Source organism: Grammomys surdaster, unplaced genomic scaffold, assembly GCF_004785775.1.
Source record: "Grammomys surdaster isolate TR1022 unplaced genomic scaffold, NIH_TR_1.0 125979, whole genome shotgun sequence".
In the NCBI taxonomy this organism is placed as follows: domain Eukaryota; kingdom Metazoa; phylum Chordata; class Mammalia; order Rodentia; family Muridae; genus Grammomys; species Grammomys surdaster.
The window spans coordinates 4,180,325-4,206,300 of record NW_021620795.1 but is presented as its reverse complement, the minus strand read 5'-3'; the positions used below and the strand labels follow the sequence as shown (position 1 = coordinate 4,206,300).

The 25,976-nt window shown below is 40.4% G+C and overlaps 1 protein-coding gene across 2 annotated transcripts in view; it reads left to right on the top strand.

The window, feature by feature from the left end:
- The window catches only part of Cacna2d3 (calcium voltage-gated channel auxiliary subunit alpha2delta 3), a 793,771-nt gene that overhangs the window by 550,731 nt on the left and 217,064 nt on the right, over window positions 1-25,976 (top strand). The window contains exon 14 of one of the 2 annotated variants that reach the window (XM_028754076.1): window positions 22,512-22,529. The exons of the other annotated variant lie outside the window; for it this stretch is intronic. Coding sequence (XP_028609909.1) covers window positions 22,512-22,529 — 18 coding nt within the window. The remainder of the gene's footprint in view (window positions 1-22,511; window positions 22,530-25,976) is intronic. 2 annotated transcript variants of the gene reach the window in all.

Sequence of the window (25,976 nt, the reverse complement as noted above, 5' to 3'; positions counted from 1 at the left end):
CTTTCAACAGTTAAAACTGTTGCCAACATCCACAAATGCACGCCCTCTAGTGGAGTTCTGCTCATCTTTCCTCATGCCTCCCAGTTCTAGCTAATACTTGGGGACTGGCACTTTGGCCTCCCCCACCCTATCTCCTCCTGAACCAGTTTTGTAGGCACCAGGATGGAGAGTATGGGTCTTAGGAGACATGTCTATCTTTTGATTAGAGGGAGGATAGAGTCATCCTAAGTTCAACTACAAGGCCTGAGAGTAAGTCGTGGCGTTAGCTTCAGAGATTAATCACAAGTCTGTTGCTGAAAAAAAATCTATGCAAGCAAAACACAGCTGTTCTATGCTGCCGCCCCCATCCCCAGGTAAAGCAGCCAATGAATCCAGACAAGCCCTGTTGCTTTCCTCCTGTGGATATTCCATTCAAGTTTGACACTAGAGGACATGTCTCTCTGTAGAGAATAAACTGATTGAGATTTCTAAAAGGTAGGAAAGGACTGAAGACTGAGTGGGGAGGGACAAAGAAACAGAGACCATAGACAATAGGAAAGGCCAACCTATCTTGGCTACCCCATGTCTCTGAGTTTCAGGGAAGGAAACAAATTATTCACTCTGTTCAGAAGTTCTTAGTGCACCAACTGAATGCTCCTGTAAAGTGAAGGAGGAAGCAGGAGTGGTTCTCTGCCACTACTTTCTGGGTCATTGCAGTCTTTTGGCAAGCAGTAATTATGGTCATGTTTCAATCAACTTTTGTGTAAGCGACCCAAATTTATGAACTACTTGAACCTTAGAGATAGAGGCATGGGGGATGGTCCTTGCTAAATGCTTAATAGTTAACTGTTTGCAGCACCATGGTCTAGGCATATTAAACCTTGACTTCAGGTGCCTCCCATAAAACAGCAAAGAAACTGAAGGCCAGTTTGGAACCATGGCCACTCTCGGTTATGGTGTGACCAAAGTCTCCTAGAGCCCCAGGTGAAACTCTGGTGAGAATTTCTCATATTCAGGACTCTGGTGTACAATGGCTTTGCAGATAAAATGGATGCTTGTCACACCCACCACCTTTGTAAGTTACCCTCAGGGTTATTTGTCTTCTGTAATGAGAGAGAGGAATAACATATGCTTTTGACCACTGCCGCTATGTAGAGGTCATGGTCAATATAAAACTCAGTGATGCTAAGTGCTCATATCAGTACATGCTCAAAAGTTGATGTGAGCATTTAGACAGGGCAGAGTGAACAGAGCTTAGCTGTACTCAGTATCTGTGGCCCTTGCTGGAATGACTCAAAGACTGGGATAACTTGGTGTTAGGACACTAGTGTCACCTGTAGACATCTTTGTTTTCATGTCAAGAGTGCTGATACTGACTGTTGACTCGGTTCTCATGTGATGTGTGAGGGGACCTGTCCTGGCCACACCTTCATTGTCTCTCCGTGTGGTCACTCCTAGTATTATGAACAAAGTAGAGGTATTTTAATAATTTGTCTTGAGAAGCCACACATAGCCACCCCCCTCATGCTGTCTAGATTGAGGCAATTGCCAGAGTCTTGCCCATGTTAAGGCTAGGGAATCTAGACCTCTATTCTCTGTGTAGAACAGCCATCAGTGAATCACTAAAGGGCCATGGCCATCTGCACAACTGGCATGTGTGACAAATTATAACAATTGATGCCAATTGTGAGAATACAGCAACCCTACATTCCTGCAATTAACAGATTTGAGCATAGCATAGTTTTTTTTTTAATACACCACTGGATTCAGTTTGGTTATACTTTTATTAAGGATTTTTTGCTTACATGGATGCAAGTCTGTAGCTTGCTTCTTGTACACAGTCAGAAAATAAGTTTTTTTTAAAGTTTAAAAGTTAGAAAAATGTTTTTAAAACAAGTTTTGTGAGATTGCTCTATGTTGGGAATATTTGTTAGAGTTCACTAATGAAACCATTTGAGCCTGGAGCTTTCTTTGTGGGAAATTTATTTCTTTTATAGGTATAAGGCTATTTAGATTTTATGTTTCTCATGTAAATTTTTCTGATTTACATTTTAAGAAATATTTCTGTTTCCTCTAAGTTGCTGAATTTATTGGCATAAAGATGTTCATAATAGCGTTTCACTATTCTCTTGATATTTTTATTTATAGTGATGATTTCTCTCATTTCTGATATTGGCAATTTATAGAATTGATTCTGTGTTTCAACTTTATTGATATTTTCAGAGGACTAGCTTTTGATGCTGCTGTTCTTACCCCACTGCTTTTCCATTTTCTACCACATTCATTTTTCTCCTTACCCTTTATTGCTCTCTGCTAATTTTGTGTTGGACTTGGTACTTTCTCTAGCCCTTTTTGAGATGCACAGACTGTTGATATTAGGCCCCTTTGCTGTTGTGAACTTTCCCCCAAGCCACACCCCTCTCCTAGCTCTGCTTCCTTTCTGAGAGGATAGGATGCTTTGTGACTATTAAATTACTCATGCCACATTTTAAATGTACTTGTACATTATAATTTACTATGCCACATTTCAAATGTACTTGGACCTTTCATGGTTTGTCTTTATCACTGACTGTTAATTTGACATATTCAGAGAATGTACTGTGTGTTACTTAAGTAATTGTTAATTTATTAATTATGATTTATTATGCTATATATGGTCTTTCCTGTGGATCATTTCCTATGGGCTTAGAAAGAAAGCACATTACATAATTAGTCTGTATTTTGTTTTGCAAATGCCACTCAGATAAAAATTAGTTCATACAGTGTTCCATCTTTCTATACTTCCACTGGTTCTCTGACCAGTTGCTTTTCCCAGTGACTGAAGGAGAAATGGTGACATGGCTGAAAGTCCCAGGTTTTTATTCTGACAATTTTTATACTTTTATATAATATATGTCATGTTAGGAGCAGACATGAAGATTGACAATTTTTATGTTGTCATTATGAAATGTTTGTGCTTATCCCTGGCAATATTCTTTGTCATGAAGCTTATACTGTGTTTTATTCTAGTATGTAGGCACCCTAACTTTGTTATTTGATTATTCTTCTATGATATACATTTTCTATTAGTTTTTACCTTTGGCCTGCATATCTTTTTATTCAAAAGACAATTTTCAAAATAAATACATTTATGTCTCCATTTTCTTTATTCCACTTTAAATATCTCTACCATTTAATTGTTATTTAATCATTTTGTATTTAATGCAATTATATTATTTAGTGTTTAGTATATAAGAAACATACACACACACACACACACACTATTCTTTGTTTTTCTCCCTAAGTTTATTATAATGTTAAGGCTATATGTATAAGTATATATGTATGTCACAACTGTTTGTTCCATATATATATGTATATATATGAATAATATATATCTATTTAAAAATTATATAAGTAATAGATGAACTTATATATAAATTATTATATATACCTATATGTATGTGTTGTTATAGTTAACTTATGTTATGAATATTTGGTAGTAAAACAATAAAAATAATACCTAAGTACAATAATTATGCACTGTACACACACATACATATAGTACTATTTATAACTATGAATAATTTATATATAAAAGATAGCATATATAATTAAAAAGGTCAACACAGGAGCATATATTTGTACCCTTTGGTTTTCTGTTCTTTTCTTTCTGTCTTTGTTGTTGTTTGTTATCATTGCTGTTTTCAGGCAGGGCCTCAGGTGGCCCAGGCTGGCCTTGAACTCCTGAAGCTCCTGCCTCTACTCTCTGAGCACTAAGATGCAACCTCACTCTGCCAGCTTCTGGCTCCTGATGTATTGTATTCTCTGAGTGGTATCTGTTAATCCTTCGTATGTCTAAACCCTCATGGTGGACTTTCTTGTAGCCAGATCAGCAGATAGTAGAACACCTGCCACTCCTCCATCCTAATCTGCCTCGTTAGCTTACATTTTACCTCCATCTGTGTCATAAACCACACAAGCACTGCTTTATTTTTCTTAAAACTATTAACTTTAACATGATACATCGCCCTGTTTCCGTGTATCTTCTCCCTTCTGGTGCTATTCACTTTTTTGTAGGGATTTAGCTTTCTACCTGAAATCAGTTTTCTTCAGCAAGATCTTACTTCACCCTGCAGAGCACTTTGATTGACTGTGAGCTGGCCTCTGTTTTGTCCTTCCTGTTGAGGGCTATTTTCTCTACAGATTTCTAGGTCTCTGTGTTTTTATACACATACTTAAAGCAGCCATTCTGTTCTCATCTGGCCTCTGTTGTTTTGGTTGAGATGTCAGTCATCATTCTTAACTTTGATCCTATAGGCTGTTTGTTTTATCCATTGCTTTTAAATAGTCTGTACTTAAGATTGGCTTTCAGCAATGTTATTGTACCTGGGTATTATTTTTATTTCTTTTGCTTGATGTTAATTAAGGTTTTTACGTTTGTATATTAATTAGCTTTATCAAATTTAAACCATATATCTATTATTTACTAAGATATTTCATCTGTACCACCCTTGCCCCAAGCTCTTCTGGAATCTCAACCACTCATCTGTTTCTTTTTGTCCTTCTGGATGTTGCAAGTTCTTTTCAGGTCACTTCCCCTTTCTTCCATTGGTACTAATTATTATTTATTTTTCAGTGTATGATCTGTCACATCCATGCATTGACATTCAAAAGTCTAGGGGCTGACGAGATGGCCCAGTGGGTAAAATGCTTGTGGGTAATCACAAGGCTTGGAGTTCAAATCTCCAGGAGCCACATAAGAGCTAGGCACAGTAGCACATCTATAATTCCAGGACTCCTGTGTAAGATGGAAAGCAGAGACAGTAGAAACCCTGAAATCTCACCAGTGAGCAAACCTGGTGTACTTAGTGCCAAAGAACAAGTGACCCTGTCCTAAACAACGTAGATAGATGACCAGAACTGATTTCTGAGGTCGTTTTCCAGTCTCCATGTGTGCACAGTGGCATATGCATATTTGCACTCACATGCATGAACAACCCCCATGCACACAGACACACAAATGCACATACACATGCACATACATACACCCATATACAAAATCAAAATAAATAGGTAGAATTTTAAGTTGTGATTTTTTTTTAACTTTAGGAGTCTCATTTCACTTAGCTTTTTTTATTATGCTTTAAGTTTTATTTCTTTTTTCACTATATTCATGTTTTCCTTTAAACATTTGACGTTTGCATTGCTATTTTCAAGTCCATGTTTGATAATTCAATCACTTTCTAATTTTATATCTAAATATTAATCAGTTGTTTACTCCCTGAAGAGTCCTGTTTTCCTGTCTCCAGAGCCAGTAGTGTTTATCAGCTAGAGATAAATAGATGGTAGTAGACACTATGCTTTTGGAACGCATTGGTTTTGTCTTCCCTTAAGAAGCATTAAATTTTTTTGTTTGTTGGTTTTCCTTGCAGTCACTGTATTAAAGTACCAGTCTTCTTAGGCGCTGACTGGACAAGTATGGTGGTTCACTCACTCTAGTACCTGTTGAATTTCAGAACAAGCTACATGGTGTCCTAGGTTCTTAGTGTTCGTATCAGGCAATTAAGCAACTTTTCTGCTCTTGCAGGTTGAAACTTAAGAACTCAGAGTGTCACTGGAGTCCCAGGCCGTGCTGTTTTAGACATACCTCTTTCATTTTTAAGCCAACAAGGATGACCTTTTCATAGATCTAAAGCTCTTTCTCTGCACAGTTCTCCTTATTTATGACTCTGCACCGCAAACCCTGCTGTACGGCTCCAGTGAGCTCTGATCTAGACATTCTCAATTGCACATAGCCAGCCAAGCTCTCGCAGGCTCCTCCTTCATCCTCTGCGCTCTTGTAAATAGTTCCTGTGAAAGGACGAGAGCTTGCCTCATGTGCCTTGTCTGGGTATCACGGTCTATGTGAATTGTTGGCTAGGAAACGTGTGTGTCTTGTACTCCATCCAACTTTCTCATTGTGTCAGGTTTATCTAGTATTAGTTACTCCACAGTGACCCTAATCAGAAACCTAGCGATAAAAGACTATTCATTTGTTTTACCTTTAAAAGGACTCAATGGACTGGTTTATCCTGATTAAGGCTAGGAAACCTTATTGAGTTTAGCTAATTTTGTCAGACAACGATGCTTCCATTGTACCTAGGACATATATATGTACATATTTAACCAGACTGGTTGCATTCAGTTCTTTGCATCTGGATCCCCATAGCTCTCAGATGAAACTTGAGAAGCACATCTGTCTAGTGAGCTCTGTGTCCAAGTACCACTGATAAGACAGGGCTTTGTCGAGTGAGAGAACTCCCTGAAGAATGGTAAGAAGGCACCGGGAGACACAGACATTGGATAGAAGTTATTCTGATTCACGATTTAATTGTGAATTAATCAAGACCATAAGAAAAAAATTCCACTGAAAATACACACGGATTTCAAATTATAGGAACATGTGTTTGGCAAAGCATACTTTAAGGACTGCCAAACCCCAGCCTTATAGGGAGGGGGAGAAAAGTACAGCGTGAGAGACAGCAGTCCCAGCATGTTAACAGGCTTCTCCTGTCCAGACGTGACCCAAATCAACCTGCAGTAGTCCAGCATTCTCACATCGGCAGGCTGGTGAGCAGGACACAGTTCCCTTCCAGTCTTTGGGCAAGCAGATGATTTCATAGTTAGCTTTACTTTGTGTTCTCTTCCTTGTCCATTAATAGGCAACTAAAGTTATTTTTGAGGGACTGTTGACTAGATTTTTTTTTTAAACTTGGATGTGCTACCAGGTCAAAATGAGGCATTGGAATCAATCTGTTTTGATACTTGCAGAATGACCGTGTTTGTACCCTAGGAGTATCTTGGAGATTTTAGGATGTATTCAGAGCCTTCAGCTATTGGCCTACCTTAGAGTATAGACTCTGCATTTGTAAATTTTGTTACTGGTCAGTACAAGCCAGCTTTCCCTAGAGAACTTCCTACAGGCTCAAGGAAACCTGGTGGTGGGAAAGCATGACTTTAGTATAGAATATATTCTCTGATGTATCAAGGCAAAAAACAAACAAACAAAAGAGTTTCTATAACTATATAGTAAAGAACTGTGTGTGTGTGTGTGTGTGTGTGTGTCACACGAGTGGGAGTACATGTGTGATTTCAGGCATCTATATGCTGCCACATGTATGCAGGGTTCCGATGATAATTCTGAGTCAGTTCTCACCTTCCATCTTGAGGAATCTGGAGGTCAGTCTGAAGTCATCAGGCCACCATGTGCAAGTGCATCTTCCAACTGAGCCATCTCACTGGTGCAATAATATACATCTTTACTGAGAAGTTTAACATGTCTTTTGAATTATATTAACATTTTATTAAGGTCATTATTGATCTTGATTTGGGTTATAAACTTGCTAAGGAGTAGAGTTATTCATAAAGAACACATTTTTATCCTCTAAGTCCTTTTATTTTTGGTGTGTGATTCTTGTGGAAGGTGAGTTTTCTTTTGGTTGCTTTACTTTTATGTTTTATTTATTATATGGCTGTTTTGTTTTCATGTGCATCTGTGCACCAAATGTATGAAGTACCCTTGGAGGTCAAAAGAGGATGTTAGGTCCCTTGGGGACTGAAAGTGACAGATGGTTATGAGCCTTCATGTGGGTGCTGGGAATTAGTATGTGTCTTCTTGGAGAGTATCCCATGTTCTTAACTGCAGAGCCATCTCTCTAGATCCAACTGTGATATTTCTAACTGGTGCTACATCATAGCCAGTAATTGAACTTGACTCTAGCTATTTGTTTTTATATATGAGATATGTAGCTTATAATGTTTTTGCTTAAACTTATAGCCATTTAAATATATTTTATCCCTTTCTTTGTAGTGCATAGCTTGTTTTTTTAGTTTCTCTTTGATAGCCCCTTCATCTTTGTTTTCTATAGAAAATCCTGCCTGTTCTTCTCATTGCATACACAGAGAGTGACTTGAGACCCTTCATATTAAAGAAGGATGTGGTTTGGGACTTGGGGTATCTTTCTGGTCATCTTTCTTCAGGGTTCCCTGTTTCTAGTTAAGTTATCCTATTGCTTCCTCTGGGGTTCAACAGTTTGTCTGGTTTCTGCAGACTCCCCTTTGAAGGTATCTGCTGAACAAAGCAATAATTTCATAGCAGAATCTGAGGTCTTTGGTACTTTTCAGCTGAGAAGTCTTTTATGCATTGTGTTCTGAGGAGGTTGGGAGCCTACTCCTCTATTCTGGCAAGTTCTAAATTCATTGTCCCCTTTCTTTCTGGTGAGACTTGCCTTATGGGATCATTCTGGCCATTGCTGACTCTGCTAGCTCTTCATGGCCATGACATGCCAAATATGGCTCTCAGTGTACCGGAAGTGAAGCCCATGACCCTCCTTAGTGGCTACAGACAACAGTGAAACGAAGCTGAAGGAAAATGTCAATCCCTTCCTCGGCTGCACTTCTCCAGGTACTTCCCTTCCTACACACCATTCCTCCCTTAACCTTAGTGCAACTGTCTCCTTATATGGCTCCAAGTTGGCTCCAAGTTCTTCTTCTCAGAGGAATTCCATGACATGCATAAATTATGAAACATTTTTTGCAAATTAAGTTTTAATTAAAACCAGCCGAGTCAACAACTGGAAGCCGTCACAATGTTGAAAGGTGACGCCAGTCGGGTGGGAGTTCAGGAGGAGGTCTGGGTGGGTTCACATCCTGTCCAGATCTTTCTACAAGGAAAGCTGTAGAAGAGAGCTTCCCTACCTTAGTCAATACCACTGACAACCCCTTCTGTCCAAGCCACTGCTAGTCACATGGATTATAGGAAGCATCAGTCCATCATAGTGGTAATTTTTATCTGGAGTTGGTGAAATTTCTATTTGGTTCTACCAACCTGTCTTCCCTCTGAGACATGGTAGACCCTCTGCTCCCCCACACTGCCAGAACCGCAATTCAGATGGCTTTCCAGCAGGATGACCACCCAAAGAAGGCTGAAAAATGACAATTTTAATTGGAAACTTATTTTTCCAATACAATGCAGAGTTTGAGCCTGCTGAGAAGCAACTTCTTACTGTGAGAAATGTTAGAACATTAATGAGCAGACTGTCTAGGGCTTTCCCCTGCTGATAGTCTTAGCCATATGTAATCTGAGAATTGCTCTGCTCTGCCCATTAATAATCCACATTTTTCCAGCATCTCCCAAAATGTCTTCCATCAAGTGGATAATTTATGCAGGCTTGTCTTTCATCTGAGCAAGGCTTCATGACTAGCACAGAACCCTAGATCATTCTAGCTGAAACTGGTTTGAAAAATCTCATCAGGTCGGATCTGATCTTTTGTGATCAGGTCTACTCCTTCCACTGAATTCCCTGTGCTGCTTCTCAGGGATGGGGAGGGCAGAGCTTTATTCTCTGTAGACCTGTACCAGAGCTAGCTAGCCCCAAAAGAGTTCTGAAGTTTCATACTCTATCTTTAACTTAGAACACAAGGACTGCCCATTCAGCTAATCTACATTTAAATGTGACTGGAAGATGTTTTATCTTAGGATGATACAGTGCTGGTATGGGGGCAGTGAAGTGGACATCAAAGAGAAAGCGCATCAGTGGGACTTTTTTTCTGAACACATTTGGACTAAGACGCAGTGCCTTTTAGCTGATAATTTGAGCTCTTGAGAGATGGAGCTTGTGTGTAACAACTTAAGGACAAGGATTATTATAGTGGCCTTCATGTAAATGACATTACAGATCCAGCCTAGATAGACAAACTTAGGAATTCAGTAAGGAAATTTTTACATACTGAAATGACTTGAACATCACGCTGTCATTTCACATGTTGATTAAGATCAGCCATGGATGTTAGCAAGAACATAGGTGGTTTAAATATATTTTTCCTCTTCTTTCATCATCTGCTTTGTGTGTATGTGTTTGCATATGGCTGTGGTATGGTGTGTGTGTGTGTTTGTTTGTGTGTGTGTGGTATGGTATATGTGTGCTGTGGTATGTATATGTGTGGCATGGTGTCTGTGTGTGGGTAAGCATGTGTATGCATGCATGTGTGGTATGGTGTGTGTATGGTCGGGTATGTTGTGTGCATATGTGGTGTAGTATGTGTATGTGGTATGGTGTATGTGTTTCTGTGTGTATGTGTTATGGTGTGTGTGTGTGCTGTGTGTGTCTTTTTCAATTGCTCGCCACCTGAGCTCTCACTGACTGAGCCTGGAGCTTAAGGATTTAGTTAGACTAGCCAGCCAGCAAACTCCAAGGCTCTTCCTGTCTTTTCCTTCCTAGTGCTGGGATTACAGGAATCCCATCTTTTATGTAGGATTAAAAGACCTGAATTCATGTTCTCATGCTATACAGCAATCTCTTTACCAACTCAGCCATCTCTCTAGCTTCCTATGGGGTTTTCTACAACAAACATGCATTTACTTGTATGATTCTTGAAACCACTTTCAATACACACACGCGCTCGCGCACACACACACATACACATATATACACATATGTGTGTATGTGTGTATATGTAACATAACATTGCAAAAGTCTTTCTACCCATTTTAAAAATTTAAACATACTGCCAGAAAAAAAAAGTAATTGCTATCTTTACCATAAACTAGATGATGAGAAATCATTATATTTGATTTGGTAATATAATACCTGAACTATAGAAAGGCAGAAAGTATTTGGAATAGAAATCATTTTCCCCATGAGTCTTTTCAGCAGAGGTTGATACACATCAAGAATCATGGCGGAAATCTGAGTAAAGTGAAAGTAGAATGCTTAGTTGTAGCTGTCTGCTTGCTTAATCCTGTTTCTGTTTGAGTTATCTATTTCTCCCACCGCTTGCATGTTCTTCTTCCCCCTTCATCCTTCTGCAGGACAAGACTTAATTTGAAACAGTGAGAGCAGCTGTAGAATGAGCAGCAGGATACCAACCTTAAGAACCTGGAGAGGCGCTCTTGGGTAGAGGGTATAATCCATTGTTAGAGAGACACTTTCTATCCATGAGCAGCATCATGTAAGGACACGAATACCTTCCAGGCATTCAGGAAATGAAATGCCCTATGTGTTTGAAAGGAAATTACATGCATAGTATTGGGTATCTTTTAAGGAAATCACCCTTGAATATAGCTGAGGCTGAACAGTTAATGAAAACATTTGGGTGACTCCTTCAATATGTTCAAAGAAAATCGAGTCCTAGTTTGCTATGGTGTGTACCAGAGTCAGATGCAAGGTTCCAGTGATAAAAACTCAGCTTTCTCAGCATGCCCCAGTGGCTCATGCCAAACTGTGGGTGTGGGATCTACTGACACTGCTAACACTAGATTCTTCCTGTCATATTCCTGCCTCACAGGTATTTGTCTTACTCTGGGGCCCTTTTGATACACTCCCTCCCTAGCTGTTCATCTTTTCAGACTCTAACTGGGAAAGGAAAGGGATCCCAAGGGGATGGAAGGGACTATTATCCTACAAAAGGCTGGATTGCAATGTCATCTGATCCAATTGCTATGGCCAGAGCCAGAGGAAAAGTACCAAGCTAACCAATGGCAGTCTGGTTACTGTCAACCAAATGCTGAGAGAATGGGGACAGCATGAATGACAGGAGCTGGATGCTAAACACAAAGCCCATTCTAAGAGTCACTTAATCCCCAACATCCTTATTCAAATATAATTGCTTCTTTACATACTCATATTGTATCAGGGAGCAATGCTCTAGGATGCTATGACCTGTGAGGTCACCTGACTGTACCTCAGTGACTGTGATCTCTCATAATCTAGGTTGCACCAACCTTGAAATGTTTAGATGCTATAATATCAAGGTGTAAAGCATACTGTCAAGAACAACTGTTATAGGCTGCTTGCCTTTGTAGAGATTCTGTGTATTATCCCATGGTGTCCTTACATGGGTTTCACAAAGAGTGTCATCACTGCAGTCTTAATGATAAGAGATCTGGAGTACAAAGATGACTTTATTTCCCAGGTCCTTGTGTCTTAGAAGTGGTTAGGTAGTATTGGATAACTTGGTATATCAAACTCTAAGGCCTCTTTACCTCCCTTCCTCCCTTTCTTCCTTCCTTCTTTCCTTCTTTCCTTTCTTCCTCCCTCCCTTCCTTCCTTTTTTCCTTTCTCCCTCCTTCCATCTTTCCCTTCCTTCCTCCTTCCCTCCCTCCCTCCCTTCCTCTCTCTTCTTCCTTTTCTTTCTCTCCTCTTCCCTTTTTCCTTTACCTCCAATTTCTTCCCCCCTTCTTTTAAAGGACCTTTCCTCTGCTAAGCAGAGGAGCTAGGAGCTTCACCCACATTGCCTTATGCAAAGGAGTGGATATTTATAAGTGCAAACATCCACATAGGGAGAAAATGAACACATTGACCCTTTGCAGCAAGCAAGGAGTTATCACTCATTCATAAGACCTTAGGCAATGGGCCAGTTTCACAAATGGAATCAGCATATGTAGACCAGGCCTTTAAAAAGACAGTTGGCAAGAAAATGCTTTGCTTCCCACTTCATCTTTACATATTGCCTAGTGACATGTGTTGTTTTGAACAATAGATCTTTACTGGGTTTTTTTTTTTTAAAGAGGCTACTCAACTCTGGAACTTCATTGAACTAGAGCAATGGATGTCCCTGCAGTCACCCACAAGAGGCCCTGTGTGAAACTCTGAGGTAGAAATGACCTGAAGGAGGAGAGTTGGAACAGAAGCACACCCGTCTCCTCAGGGGAGAAAGGCTCATTTAGAAGTACTTTGTTTCTCTCCATTTAGCTTGATGTTGGCTACTGGTTTGCTGTAAATTGCTTTTACTATGTTTAGGTAGGGGCCTTGAATTCCTGATCTTTCCAAGACTTTTATCATGAAGGGATGTTGAATTTTGTCAAATGCTTTCTCAGCATCTAGTGAGATGATCATGTGGTTTTTTTCTTTAAGTTTGTTTATATAGTGGATTACATTGATGGATTTCCGAATATTGAACCATCCCTGCATTCCTGGGATAAAACCTACTTGATCATGATGGATGATTGTTTTGATGTGGTCTTGGATTCGGTTTGCTAGAATTTTATTGAGTATTTTTGCATCGATGTTCATAAGGGAGATTGGTCTGAAGTTCTCTTTCTTTGTCGGGTCCTTGTGGGGTTTGGGTATGAGTGTAATTGTAGCTTCATAGAACGAATTGGGTAGTGTTCCTTCTGTCTCTATTTTGTGGAATAGTTTGAAGAGAATTGGTATTAGGTCTTCCTTGAAGGTCTGATAGAATTCAGCACTAAAACCATCTGGTCCTGGGCTTTTTTTAGTGGGGAGGCTTTTGATGACTGCTGCTATTTCCTGAGGGGTTATGGGACTATTTAGATGGTTTATCTGCTCCTGGTTTAACTTCGGTACCTGGTATCTGTCTAGGAAATTGTCCATTTCATCCAGGTTTTCCAGTTTTGTTGAGTATAGGCCTTTGTAGTAGGATCTGATGATTTTTTGAATTTCTTCAGTTTCTGTTGTTATGTCTCCCTTTTCAGTTCTGATTTTATTAATTTGGATACTGTCTCTGTGCCCTCTGGTTAATCTGGCTAAGGGTTTATCTATCTTGTTGATTTTCTCAAAGAACCAACTCCTGGTTTTATTGATATTTTGTATTGTTCTTTCTGTTTCTATTTGGTTGATTTCAGCCCTGAGTTTGATTATTTCCTGCCTTCTACTCCTCCTGGGTGTATTTGCTTCTTTTTGTTCTAGAGCTTTTAGTTGTGCAGTCAACTTGTTAGTGTGTGCTCTTTCCAGTTTCTTTTTGTAGGCACTTAGAGCTATGAGCTTTCCTCTTAGCACTGCCTTCATGGAGTCCCACAAGTTTTGGTATGATGTGTCCTCATTTTCATTGAATTCTAAAAAGTCTTTTATTTCTTTCTTTATTTCTTCCTTGACCAAGTCATCATTGAGTAGAGAGTTGTTCAGTTTCCATGTGTACGTGGGTTTTCCATTGTTTTTGTCATTATTAAAGACCAGTCTTAGTCCGTGGTGATCTGATAAGATGCAAGGGATTATTTCAATCTTTTTGTATCTGTAGAGGCTTGTTTTGTGACCAATTATATGGTCTATTTTGGAGAAGGTACCATGAGGTGCTGAGAAAAAGGTATATTCTTTTGTTTTAGGATGAAATGTTCTATAGATGTCTGTTAAGTCCATTTGGTTCGTAACTTCTGTTAATTTCAAAGTGTCTCTGTTTAGTTTCTGTTTCCATGATCTGTCCATTGCTGACAGTGGGGTGTTGAAATCCCCCACTATTATTGTGTGAGGTGTAATGTGTGTTTTGAGCTTTAGTAAAGTTTCTTTTATGTATGTAGGTGCCCTTGCATTTGGAGCATAGATGTTCAGAATTGAGAGTTCTCCTTGGTAGATTTTTCCTTTGATGAGTATGAAGTGTCCTTCCTTATCTTTTTTGATTAATTTTGGATGAAAGCCGATTTTATTTGATATTAGAATGGCTACTCCAGCTTGTTTCTTGGGACCATTGGCTTGAAAAATTGTTTTCCACCCTTTTATTCTGAGGTAGTGTCTGTCTTTGTCACTGAGGTGCGTTTCTTGTATGCAGCAAAATTCTGGGTCTTGTTTGTGTATCCAGGCAAAGGACACTGTCAATAGGACAAAACGACAACCAACAAATTGGGAAAAGATCTTTACCAATCCTTCATCTGATAGAGGGCTAATATCCAATATATACAAAGAACTCAAGAAATTAGACTCCAGACAACCAAATTACCCTATTAAAAAATGGGGTATAGAGCTTAACAAAGAATTTTCAACGGAAGAAACTCGAATGGCCGAGAAGCATCTAAAGAAATGTTCAGCATCCTTAGTCGTCAGGGAAATGCAAATCAAAACAACCCTGAGATTCCATCTCACACCAGTCAGAATGGCTAAGATTAAAAACTCAGGTGATAGTAGATGCTGGCGAGGGTGTGGAGAAAGAGGAACACTCCTCCATTGTTGGTGGGACTGCAAGATGGTGCAACCACTTTGGAAATCAGTCTGGCGGTTCCTCAGAAAATTGGACATAGCATTACCCGAGGATCCAGCTATACCACTCCTAGGCATATACCCAGAAGATGCTCGAACATATAACAAGGACATATGCTCAACTATGTTCATAGCAGCCTTATTTATAATAGCCAGGAGCTGGAAAGAACCCAGATGTCCTTCAACTGAGGAATGGATTCAAAAAATGTGGTATATTTACACAATGGAGTATTACTCAGCTATTAAAAACAATGAATTCGAGAGGTTCCTAGGTAAATGGATGGAACTAGAAATTATCATCCTGAGTGAGGTAAGCCAATCACAAAAGAAGACACATGGTATTCACTCACTGATTATTGGATATTAGCCTAGAACCTTGAAATGCCCAAGATGCAACTCACAGGCCACATGAAGCCCATAAAGAAGGAAGACCAAGTGAGGGTGATTCGGTCCTTCTTAGAAGGAGCAACAAAATACTCAAGGGAGCAAATATGGAGACAAAGTGAGGGACAGAAACTGAAGGAGGGGCCGTCTCAAGACCACCCCACCTGAGTATCTATCCCATGTGCAATCACCAAAGGTAGATGCTGATGTGGAAGACAGGAAGTGCATGCTGATAAGAGCCTGATATGGATATCTCCTCAGAGGCCTTCAAGAGTCAGACATATTCAGAGGCAGATGCTCACAACTAGCCATTGAACTGATCATGGGGTTCTCAATGGAGGAGTTAGAGTGAAGACTGAAGGAGCTGAAAGGGTTTGTGGCACCATGAGGAGAGCAACAATACCAACCAACCACAGCTCCCAGGGTCTAAACCACCAGCCTGGGAGCACTTAGGGGGGGATCCAGGGCTTCAGCTGAATATGTAAAAGTGGAGGGCCCTGCTGGGCATAGGTGGAAGAAGAGAACCTTGACCTCATGAAGGCTGGATGCCCCAGGGGGTGGGAATTTTGAGGGTGGGGAGGGGGGAGTGGGGGGGGGTGTAGATAGAGGTTACATCCACAGAGAAGAAGGAGGAGGGGCGAGGGGATTGGAGGTTCCGAGGGGGTGGTGGGGGATGGGGTAAGGGGACAACATAGGAAATGTAAATAAATCATCCAATAAAAAAAAAAAAAAAAAAAAAAAAAAGTACTTTGTTATCATAGTGTCAGGACATGGCCTCTGTAGGGGCCTGTCTGCCTCACCTCTTGCTTTTCCACCTCAGTGCACAGATGTTCAGCAAATAGACAGTCCCAAAATTCCAGACCCCTCTGCCAGGATTCACCTCCCATGGATCCTCGTAGACTTAGCCATAGTGACCAAGGTCATCCCTGAGCTAGAATTCTATATACCCAGATGCCTACTCCCCTAACCCTTCTGCAAGACCAAGGGATCTTAAATTCATGACAATGGGAGAGAAAACTGAGCTCCAGGAGCCAGGCATAGTGGTGCACACCTTTAATTCCAGAACTCAGGGGGCAGAGGCAGGAGGGTCTCTGTGAGTTGAGGTCAGCCTGGTCTAAATAGTGATTTCCAGGATAGCTAGAGCTACATGGTGAGACCTTGTCTAATAATACCATTAGAAAAAAAAAAACCTGAACTCAGGGGAGGTATTTTTCTCAAATATTATTTTCTTATAGTCACCAACTTTCCAGGAAATAGTAGAACCATTTTAAAAATGTATGTATTCCACAAGCCTCAGAGACGTTCATAATATCCCTCCTTTCCCACTAATGGCCTTCCCTCATCTTGATTCTCACATCTCACAGACTGAATCCTTTACCAGAAGCATCCATGTCCAACTCTCTACTGTCTCCCATTTCTATTGCCCAATGACCACTTTATTGTCCTCCTCAGAACCCATCTGTCCTGGGTTTTTATTGTTGTGATAGACACCATAGTCAAAAGCAACATGTGGGGAAAGGGTTTATTTCAGCTCATATTTTGAGGTAACAGTCCATCATTTAGGAAAGTCAGGACAGGAATTCAAAGCATGAACCTGGAAGCAGGAACTGAAGCAGAGGCCAGAGAGGGATGCTACTTACTGGCTTACTCATTCATCATGGCTTGCTCAGCCTACTTCTTACATAACCCAGGACCTCCTGCTCAGAAATAGTGCTGCCTCTGTGGGCTGGGTCTGCCAATATCAACCATTAATCAAGAAAATGCCCTGTAGCCTTTACAACAGGCAATAGGGATGGAGACATTTTCTAAATCAAGATTCCTCTTCCCAGATAATTTTAACGTGTATCAAGTTGACAAAACAAACAAGCATACAAAACAAAACAAAAAAACCTAAAACAACTAGCCACCATAGTGTCTTTGGTGTTACATGGCTATGTGACCTTGTAGTTTCACCTGTTTATAAGAGTTATAACACAGATTGTCTAAAAAAGGTTATGAGTTTTCAGTTAGTAAACAGAAGGGAGATACTTGGAATATTGGCTAGCATGCCACAGCTAGAATAATCACATCATTGCTACTGTTCAAAACATCCTGTAATAAGCTACCATCCTCAAGAAAGGTTCTAGCTATCACATCTACCTTTGTAAAAGTACGATTGAACAAGTCCTTATAAAGGTACCAACTGGAAGAGCTACACTGATCACACCTCTTTGACCACAGCTGAATTCATGTAACTACACCTATCTACTTAAGATCACAAAGTGTTTAACAAAGTCTTGTTAAAATGTAGAATTCTGTTGCTAAAATGAAAGACAATGGTAGTCATTTCAACTGGCAGTGTGGATAGTGTAATGCGCTAGATGACGAAAGGGTGGCATATGAGAGGTTAGAGGGCTTTCTTGAACCAATGATACAACTGTCGTTATATCTGTTTTTTTTTTAAAGAGAGATGAGAACAAATATATGCTTATCCTGATATGAATCAGGATGACAATGTATCACAATCAGGATGACTTACAGTATCACAGGTGACACAATGGGAGTTACATCACGAAAAAAGCACATCCTAACATGAGTGAAGACTCATAAAAGCTTTATCAGTGTATGTATGTATGTATGTATGTATGTATGTATGTATGTATGTGTATGTATACATGTATGTATACAAATCTCTGTATGATTTGCAGGCAGCTTGACAGATCAGAGAGGTGGCACCTCAGTCTAGCAGCTCTTTACAAACCCCATAGCTTTGTAGAGACTTGTGGATCTTGTTAATTTTATGAACTTCCTAAGACTTTTGGGCTGTTTATTTCTGAGGCCTCTCAATTCTATCACCTCCCTCTTGGAGGGAATTTTCAGTCTAGAGGAAAATGCTATGTAACAGGATCAGGGGGAAAGATTTGAAGAAGGGCTCTAGGACGAAGAAAGAGCATATATATGAATGTCTCTGACAACAGAAAGCACATAATACCCATTATGCTGCAACAAATACACAATTATGTGCTGAAGAGTTTGGTAGACTCTGTTAGGCTCTTCCATAAGGAGTGAGGCCAAGATTTATTATTTCCTGTTCCTCATATGGCTATGTTCATGTGGCATGGTACATGAGGTCTCCAAAGTCTTCAGACAATTTAGTTGGTGCTAGGTCTGCTTAATATTCATGAGGAATTTCAATGAATGTAATGGTTGTATCAGAGGAAGGGAGACAGAGATACTAGACTTAGAACATGAACTTTTTTTTTTGGCTGGATGACTCTCCTAACTAATGTCAGTTATCAACTTGACCCAGTCTGGAGTTATCTGAGAAGGGAGTCTTATTTGAGGAATTTCTCATATCAGATTGGCCCATGGGAATGTCTTTGAGGAGACTTCCTTGATTGTTAATTGGCATAGGATAGGAGAGCCAAATCCACTGTGGGTGGTGCCATTCCCTGAGCAGGTAGTCCTGAATTGTTCAAGAAAACTAGATAAGTTGGACCCAGAGTGAGCTAGCCAGCAACATCCTTCCCTTCCTGCTTGAGTTCCTTTCCTATCTTCTATTGATGATGAACTCTAACTTATAAGTTGAAATAAGCCCTTCCCTAAGTTGCCTTTGGTTAGGGTGTTTTTTCAGAGCAACAGAATAGAAACCAGAACAGTTTGTACCTTGAAGAGGTACTTGACTATTCTTACTACTGTATCTTTCCCAATCTGTCAACAGAAACTGATATTAATATCTGACCCATATGAAGACAAAAAGAGATACAGCTGGCATTTAGACAAGCTGATCCCCAGAGACTGTTGCAGGAACCAGCCTGTCACTATTACTGCTATCAATCTTCTACATCCTATTCTCCTTCATTTTCTCCTGACAGACCCAATGTGAGTCTTTCTGAGTCCCAGTCTGATGACTCATAGGAAGTTCTCATTCCTGTGTCTAAACTCTTCTGATAATGTGAAATCCTACAGTAAGCCATGTTCAACAAAGTTGCTTTGTAGAAAACACCCTCCATGGTGTGGAAATAGAGTCAAGTCTATGGTCTTTTGAAAAACAGATACTTACGCATATTTGTGGGCAGAATGACTATGGCACTTGTATAGATATGTGATATATATATATATATATATCATATAAGACTCTAAGAGGTTTCTGTTTGTTCTAGAAGCAAATAATTTTCTCTTTAAAGTCATCATTTTATTATCAGCATATGGTAGTGCGAAGTGGAGATTAAAGACAGTTCCCTTATTTTTCTTACCCTAGTTTTAACCATGGACTGTCTATTGATGAGGCTTCTGAGTTTACAGAAGTCAGAGTAAACAGAGTAGTAGTCACAGAGGCAAGAGTGCCAGATGCAGACATAGGCTAAGTCTCATCTCTATTGTCTGAAGGGAATCTTGCATAGGAAAAAAAGCTTAAAACAGATAATCTACCTGGCAAGTATTAATTGCTCAAAACTAAAACAAAAAACAAAATGAGACCTTAAGAGCTCATCACATGTAGGACTATTTCCCAGATGTTAGCCTATAATATGGGTAGATTACGGACTATGATATTCTTTCCAGTGAACCTCAGACATCAGAGTCCTTCTCAACACTACCTGAAGACAGTCCTTAATTAGGCAATCTGTTGTTTTTGAGTGAAACCTACTAACCAGCCAAGATTTAGCCTCTTCTCCAACCATCTTCTGTCCCACCCACATTTTCTTTAATATATGAGCCCACTAGCTAAATACCAGATACTGAGCTTAAATGTCCAGTAAGAAGATAAAGCAGACTTAATATTCTACTGATCTGGCTCCTAGTCCTGGGCTCTGCATTTTACTTGTGAATGCTAGGTGACCAATGGTTGGTGATTCCCACTTCCATGCTTAGCATCTGTGGCTACAGATGAGCTGATCTAAATCTATCATGCTCTATTCTGAAGCTCCTTCATGGAGGCCAACCTGCTTAGGGAATGGTAAGCTGTAATTTACGTTAGCCCAATGCTCCAATGGGAAAGCTGCTCTTTGTTCTTCTGAGTTATTTTTTTGAGGAAAGCTTATGTTTTGTGGAGAGCTTGAGGCTTGTCTTAAATGGAGGACATCACCACAAAGGCCTACTCTCTTATTTTCCTCCCCAGCGTTTCTTCTCATGTACTTAAGTGGGTGCCTCTTTCAGAGTCTTGTTTCCTGTCTAAACCAGATGAACCTTCATGAAAGAAGAGCAGCTTCTGTCAGTGGCCAGGAAACCCTGGATCTTTGTTACTCCCTCAGGGCTCTCTTTATTTCATGCCACAAATGCAAAGGATTTTTTTTTCACCCCATGGAGCTCGTGTCCCAGTTTTATTATCCATTGCATGAAAGATGTTTAATACTTATTTTATTTTGTGTGGGCATAAGGGATGGGAAGGTGGGCTGTGGTATATGTCTGTGAGTCAGAAGACAACTACTGAAAGTAGATTTTTTTTCCTTCTACCAAGGAGTTCCTGGGGATTGAACTCAGGTCGTCAGCCTTGGCAGCAGGCACTTTTACTTCTGAGCCATCTTGCTAGCCTGTCCTGATAACAGTTTTTTCCCCTAAACTCTTATGAGCTCTGTTTTCTTACAGCTGTAGCCTTATTGAGAAGGAAAGAATCACAAACACATTGAGCATCATTTCTTAAACAAGTACAACAGTTTTGGATAAGAGTTGGAGAGAGAGTGGTGAGGATTTCCTGGTGTGCTTTTTTTTAAACATTCTCTTTTTCATTTGGGAGATATGTCTCAAATCCAAGTCATTTTCTTTGGCTTAATCCCTTCTACCCACCACTGAGCTCCATCTGCAGATGGAGCTTAGGACTTGGGAAGCAGGATAGTTAGGTGGGACTCCTGATCTTAATGCACACAGAAGACAACCTTCCTCCCAAGGTGAAAAGAAGCATAGAGACCAAACATAAGTAGGCACTGTGGCTGGTGGGTCACATTGTGTTATCTTGTATCTTTTCCAGCTTCTGGATTTAGTCTAGAGGCTGGTAAGGGTCTTCAGGCACGATTTAAATGTCTCAAGGGTCTTTATTCATTGTAGATTGAGACAGTATGGCCTCCAGCTACAATTTATGAACCATGGAGCACCTCTAGTATCCATTTTATTTTCACGTGTAGGTTGGAAGGGCTTGGTGTTGGCTCATGAGATTTAGTGGCCAGTGACAGTTTCACCCTTGACACAAATGTTAGTCTATGTGATGAAAAATTGAGTAAGGAATATTGATTACAAAGATACTGTTAATCCCATCTCAGATTAGGAATATGCTTTTCAAAGCACTACATGTAAAATGGCAGTCACAGTGCAGTGCCATGGAGCCAGAGTTTCAACATGGGAATCAGAATTTCAACATGTAATAGAAAATTACAAATCATGTGTTTAGTTCATCTTTTCCTGCATACCTATTGATCCCAGTTCCTTACCCATACCATTGGCAAAGCTGTTGTGTCTCATTTTATGGATTGACTAGCCATTTTCTCATTGGTCAGCAGATGTACACTTTATTTTACATGTACAAATCTGTTTTATGATTCCTTAACCACCAATAAAAGGAATAATTAATATACTGCAAAGCAAGGGAAATTGCCTTCAAAACAAACACTTTGGCCTATGTGACCATTATGGAGAGCAGGAGTTCTCTGATTTGGTGCTGTTATGGCCTGGGCAAATCTTTGTTGTGAGTTGGCCTGGGCAAATCTTTGCTGTGAGTTCTCAAGTGTTACCCTGTACACAGGGGTTATCCTGTGCTTTAGAATGTCTCCCATCATGCCTAGCTCTACATACTTGATGTCAACAGCTCTTCTTCCTTGCTTTCTACTCCTTGTACTTACTACAAGGAAAGTCCTTCCCTTTCAAGAACTCCCAGCTTGTGGGGCCTGTGTGAGGGAGGAGCTGGGCATAGAGCTGTGTCCTTGGCCATCCTGACAGAATCTAAAAGGGCTCAGTTTTACAAGAGTTTGCCACACTGCTTTGGTTGTGGAGATTCCCAAACTAGTGCTGCAAACCTCCTAGAGTGCCTGTTGGTGCCACAGATTTGCACAGTGTGTTGACTAACCAATGCTATGGCTTAAACTTGAAATGTGACTCAAGATTGATTTTAGTTTTTCATTTCCCTCCTTGTTTTGGTTTTTGCAGTTGCCGATGGCAACACAGTGATGTTCTACAGTTAACTTCGTATATAACACTTTTTTCTTTTTGTTTGTCTTCCTCCTGGTTTCTCAGCTCCCTCAGGCTCAAAAGGTAATCTCTTTTCTGTCCCATCTGAGTCATTGCCACCACTCACAGTCATGCATGTCCATGGTGCTGTGCATTTGACTCTGTTCATGACCAGTGAAAGGGTTTCCTCCCACAACTTCACAAACTGAAAGTCAGATGAGAACACAGAGACCCTTAGACTGTTTTCATCGTGCCCCTCACCCCTGCCACATTAGTCCCATCAAAGAACCCTCTCATGGCCAGGGCTTAAAGAGTAAATTCATACCCAAGCATTTTCCTAAGAATTGTCACATAATAAACAGGTCAAGAGTAAGCTGGGTACAATTCTTCAAAGACAGTGTTCTAGACTTTCCTGGGAAAATCTCCTAGGGAGAAAGATAATGCGGATCCTTCCTAAGCTTAGTGAACATGTTTAAATTCTGGACCACTTATTGGACTCTCTGAAATTCCCGTGGGTTTCCTTCATTACAAAATTAGTTTCTGGGCTGGAGAAATTACTCAGAGGTTAAAAAGCACTGGCTGCCTTTCCAAAGGACCCAGGTTTAATTCCCAGAACTTACAGGGAGGCTAATAGTCCCCTGTAACTCCAGTTCCAGGAGGTATGATGCCCTCTTCTGGCTGCCTCTGGCACTGCATGCATACAACACAGGACCCACGTTTCTATAGGCAAGATACCAAGATGCATGAAATAAAAATAAACAAAATTTCTAAAAAATAGTTTTCTTGTCTTTCTTTCATCTATGGCATTTAATAGGCAGAGAACACTAGAGCAGAGTCCATGCCAAGGGCCAGACCCTTTCACTGGTCTTCATTGTGTATCTGAGATGATCTCCGCCCACCATCTAGAATGTTCTCTGTCCAAAAAGATTCCATATGTTTCAGTGATGGCTTTGCCTTGTTGTCCTCTTGGCATGCTGTTGTATCCTAAGGACAGTTATGGTTTTTAAAAAAGAAATGTCACGCCATGCTGCTGCATTATTCTCATGTATTCCACAAACATAAGCAAGCCTTCCGGAAGACACAGCAGTTTCTGGAGACCAGATGTGAGCTAGTTTCATGTCAAGAGTTAAGGTATGGTGCCTGCATGAAATTGAGGCAGCATCTTGAGACTTCTGCATCAGAACAGGATGCTTCCAGTCTTCCTCATCAAGAGGGTACACAACTGTTGTACAAAAGACAGTCTGTTCAGACCATATGGACAACTGGAGGCCTAGAAATCATTACACAATTACTCAGATATATTTGAGATATCTAAACAAGGCAAGACATGCTAGTGTGTGACTTGGCTCATGGCAATGTTTGATTACACTTGAGTGCCATCACACTAGGACTGAACACTTCATTAAAAGTTCAAGGAAACCAAGATAACAATTTCTTCCAGAGTAAATATACAGTCAGAATCTAGATTGTTTGGAAATCTTGATGTCTTTGATAGAACACATTTTCTTAATTGCACACATTTGAAAAAAAAATAAATCTTATTTTAGAAAAAACTTAACAAGTCAGAAATGGACCTACGTTATCTTGTAGGCATTTAGTCAATTCCTCTGGTCCATACACAAAAACATTCTTGTAGAAGATTCCTCTAGAACTGGAAGTGCTATTGGCCATGGAGTTTTAAAACAAACTCCAAACAAACCAAGGCAGACAGCAGTAAGAGCAATGTTGCCAGTGTTGTAGGCTCTGTGATTCTCCATGGCACTTACGTCATCGGGCTGAGTCCTTCTGCTCTCAAATCGGGACATGCTACCATGATCAAAGAACCCAGTCAAGGAAGCTTCCTGAGCTGCTTGCTCAATTCTTCCCCTGTCTCCAGCAGATGGCAGAAAGTCCAAAGGCCTTCTTCTATAGCCCTGACTAGCAGGGAAGAGTTCTGCTTCCTATTCTCAGCATGTTGTCTTTTTTTTGTTTTTGTTTTTGTTTTTGTTTTTCCCTTACTAATAGTGAAGGCACTGAAAAGGTTTTGTAAGGTTAGATTCAAGAAGAATATTGGGCTGGAATTCTGTCCAGTAAGGAGTTTATTAGAAAAGTTAATGGCCACTGATAGACAAAGGAGGAGGCACCAGCTTGATGGGGGCTCTGAAGAGAGTTTAGACCACAGCACCAGCTATAAGACAGCATGCCAGGCCTCTGAAGAGAGGACTTGGAGTCCGTATGGAAGAATGAGGTCCCTTTGTATGCCTTTCTGGGGATGGGAGAGGTCACAGCACAAGCCAGGCTCTCTGATTCCCAGGCAGGAGGCAGGGAAAGGGGTTTTGAGCAAGATATGTGGCCATCAGTATAAAATCACTACTCTAGGTGAGAGTCCTTGGCTCAGGGAATTTCTCAGACAGAGTAGCATCTCAGTAGGGTCCCTGTAAAAAGGGAGACCTGGTGCAAGGAATTGTGGCTGGTGTGGCCGCTGGATTCTAACATCACATTCTTAGGGTACATACCTTAAAACCACATGAGTTCTATTTCAAATGGTTTCATAATTCTGGGGACAGTCCCTGTAAAACACCTAGTTCTGCAGAAACACTTTGTGTATAAACCTCAATTATCTGGGCTGCTGGGTTTAAAAGGGAGTATCCTGTTGATGGGGTATCCTCTTTATCTAACAGTGTGTCATGATTTCTCCCTGTTCATTTTCTTCCCTGTCCCTAGAGTTATGTCAGTGACTACGTAGACACCTTGGCTGGGAGGAAGAGAGTCTCTTAAGCCTCTGCTTCTTTCAGATTCCCCACTGCTGGACCACTGCTGGTTTGCTTTCTAGGCTTCATCCTCTATGACAGTGGGCATGTTACCAAGCCTCTTTAGGCTCCTAGGACTCGTCACTATTTAGTGAGAATGTCAGAGTGCTTTACTGGTTCTGCTATAAGCATGATTTCTTTATCTCTGTCTAGCACAGAGGTACCTTATGCAAGAGAGTTACACCATATAGAGTTTCAACAAGTATTTCATGTGTTCCCTGACACCCCAAAGCTGATCAAGAGAGCATTTATGTGTAAGGTGGTGGTCTGGTGCCCTGCATGTTTTGTGATCTTGACTCAACACTAACAGAGAGGCAGAGATGACAAAAGAATCCAACAGGCACACAGCACCCCAAGTTCCTTTAGCTACTCTGCAGTTATGGGGTATACCCCATATAGTTAGAAATACTACACATAGTTAGAAATGGAGATTTAGCCAGGAACACTAACAAATCAAATACATTCATTATTTTGAGAGCTTTCTTCCAGTTGCCATTGACATTACCCGTTGGTTTTGCCACCATGGACATGGTTATGATGAGTTCTTTGCAAACCCAGAAGTTTGGTGTTCTGTGTATGTAGGGAAAGAGACCAGCCACTAAGTCTTTGGCCCTCTTTTCTAATGAGGTCATGAACACATGTATTGGGCCATATGGTGTCTGTGTTTATACTGAATGTACTTCGGTATCATCTACAACTGTTTTCTCTATAAATAGTTATGTCTCTGTAAACATGCTTGTTT